The 1781-nt window shown below is 53.0% G+C and overlaps 1 protein-coding gene across 1 annotated transcript; it reads left to right on the top strand.

Moving 5' to 3' along the window:
• Nucleotides 1-136: 136 nt before the first annotated feature.
• LOC114352053 (Krueppel homolog 2-like) lies at nucleotides 137-1138 on the top strand (the record flags this gene model as incomplete). The annotated part of the gene is made up of 2 exons (XM_028303498.1): nucleotides 137-270; nucleotides 894-1138. Coding segments are annotated over 2 exons (360 nt in total), but the record flags the coding sequence as incomplete, so codon positions are not given.
• Nucleotides 1139-1781: the final 643 nt, after the last annotated feature.

Raw genomic sequence — 1781 nt, 5'->3', positions numbered from 1 at the left:
ACGTGCGCGCCGCATACGTATTGGCGCGCTCACATACAAACCGCGCTCGGTGCGTTTCTATGAAGATGACCTACTCATTTGTATTTACTCTGGTGACAGCGAAGGCATTAAGGTTTCAAAATGTGTTGTATTTCAGACGCTCGGCCAGAACTCGATGTGGGTGGCGCGCCTGCTGATCTCGCTGGTGGAGTTCCAGTCGCGGAACATCCTGCGCGCCGCCGCGCTCGCCGAGATCGTGCTGTTCCCCGTCGTCGTGCTCATGGCGCTGTTGTGAGTACACCATCGTTTGTGCTTTGATTTAATAGGCGTCTTCTACTGCAATGGCAAGCCGGAAGGATTTCCACGGCCGGTCAAACAAAAACGTCCACTGTTAGTAGAATGCCCCAAGGATTTCTACAATGACTGTTCCTGCACTGCTCGCATTCGTTTCTCGTGACTTGCACGATCTACGTTTATCGAGGCCTGCCTACACTATGGCTTTACACTATGGGTTTACGCTTCGTGTCAACACAAGACGATCACTGCTACAAATGATTTCCACGGCGGTTCTTGTGCTACTCGAATCTAGATGCTTCCTGTGACCTTCATGAGATGTTTAGGCCACCGAGTGAGTTTACCAACCAAAACAAGTCTACCGCTGGACAAAGGTCCCAAGGATATTCAAGACCGGTCTTGTGCTATCCACGTCCAGGCGCATCCTGCGACATCCACGTCCAGGCGAATCCTGCGACTGATAAGTTCACTCAGAACATTTTTGCATTGTCATAAACATTTTTAACATTCAATGTTATATGGCATTGGTCCTTCGAGCCGGATATGAACCAGCAAATTATGGATTTTGATTGCATCACATGTGAAATAAGTTATTGACGTCCATTCCAATATGTTTGCAGCGCATACTGCAGCCTGCTGACGCCGTTCGTGTACTACTACTTCGTGACGTGGCGTTACGCGTCCCGTCGCAATCCCTACACGCGCAACACCTTCCACGAGCTGCGAGCGCTCGCCGACCGCACCGCCGCGCGCCAGTCGCTGCCCGCGCCGCTGCGGTCCGCTATCGCTGCTGCGGTCACGCTCGTCTGCCGCATGGCGCCGCCGCTTGAAGCCGCTGCTCAGTGAGTGTCCCTATACACACAGTACTACAGTACACACAGTACTACAGTACACACACACAGTACTACAGTACACACAGTACTACAGCACACACAGTACTACAGTACACACAGTACTACAGTACGTACAGTACTACAGTACACAGTACTACAGTACACACACACAGTACTACAGTACACACAGTACTACAGCACACACAGTACTACAGTACACACAGTACTACAGTACGTACAGTACTACAGTACTGCAGTACACACAGTACTACAGTACACACAGCTCGCCGACCGCACCGCCGCGCGCCAGATGCTGCCCACGCCGCTGCGGTCCGCTATCGCTGCTGCGGTCACGTTGGTCTGCCGCATGGCGCCGCCGCTTGAAGCCGCTGCTCAGTGAGTGTCCCTATACACACAGTACTACAGTACACACAGTACTACAGTACGTACAGTACTACAGTACACACAGTACTACAGTACACACAGCTCGCCGACCGCACCGCCGCACGCCAGTTGCTGCCCACGCCGCTGCGGTCCGCTATCGCTGCTGCGGTCACGCTCGTCTGCCGCATGGCGCCGCCGCTTGAAGCCGCTGCTCAGTGAGTGTCCCTATACACACAGTACTACAGTACACACAGTACTACAGTACACACACACAGTACTACAGTACACACA

Source organism: Ostrinia furnacalis, unplaced genomic scaffold (genome assembly GCF_004193835.3).
Source record: "Ostrinia furnacalis isolate ACB-3 unplaced genomic scaffold, ASM419383v2 OfSCF1243, whole genome shotgun sequence".
Lineage (NCBI taxonomy): Eukaryota > Metazoa > Arthropoda > Insecta > Lepidoptera > Crambidae > Ostrinia > Ostrinia furnacalis.
Note: the sequence above shows the minus strand (reverse complement) of the source record. Positions and strands in the feature narration are given on the sequence as shown.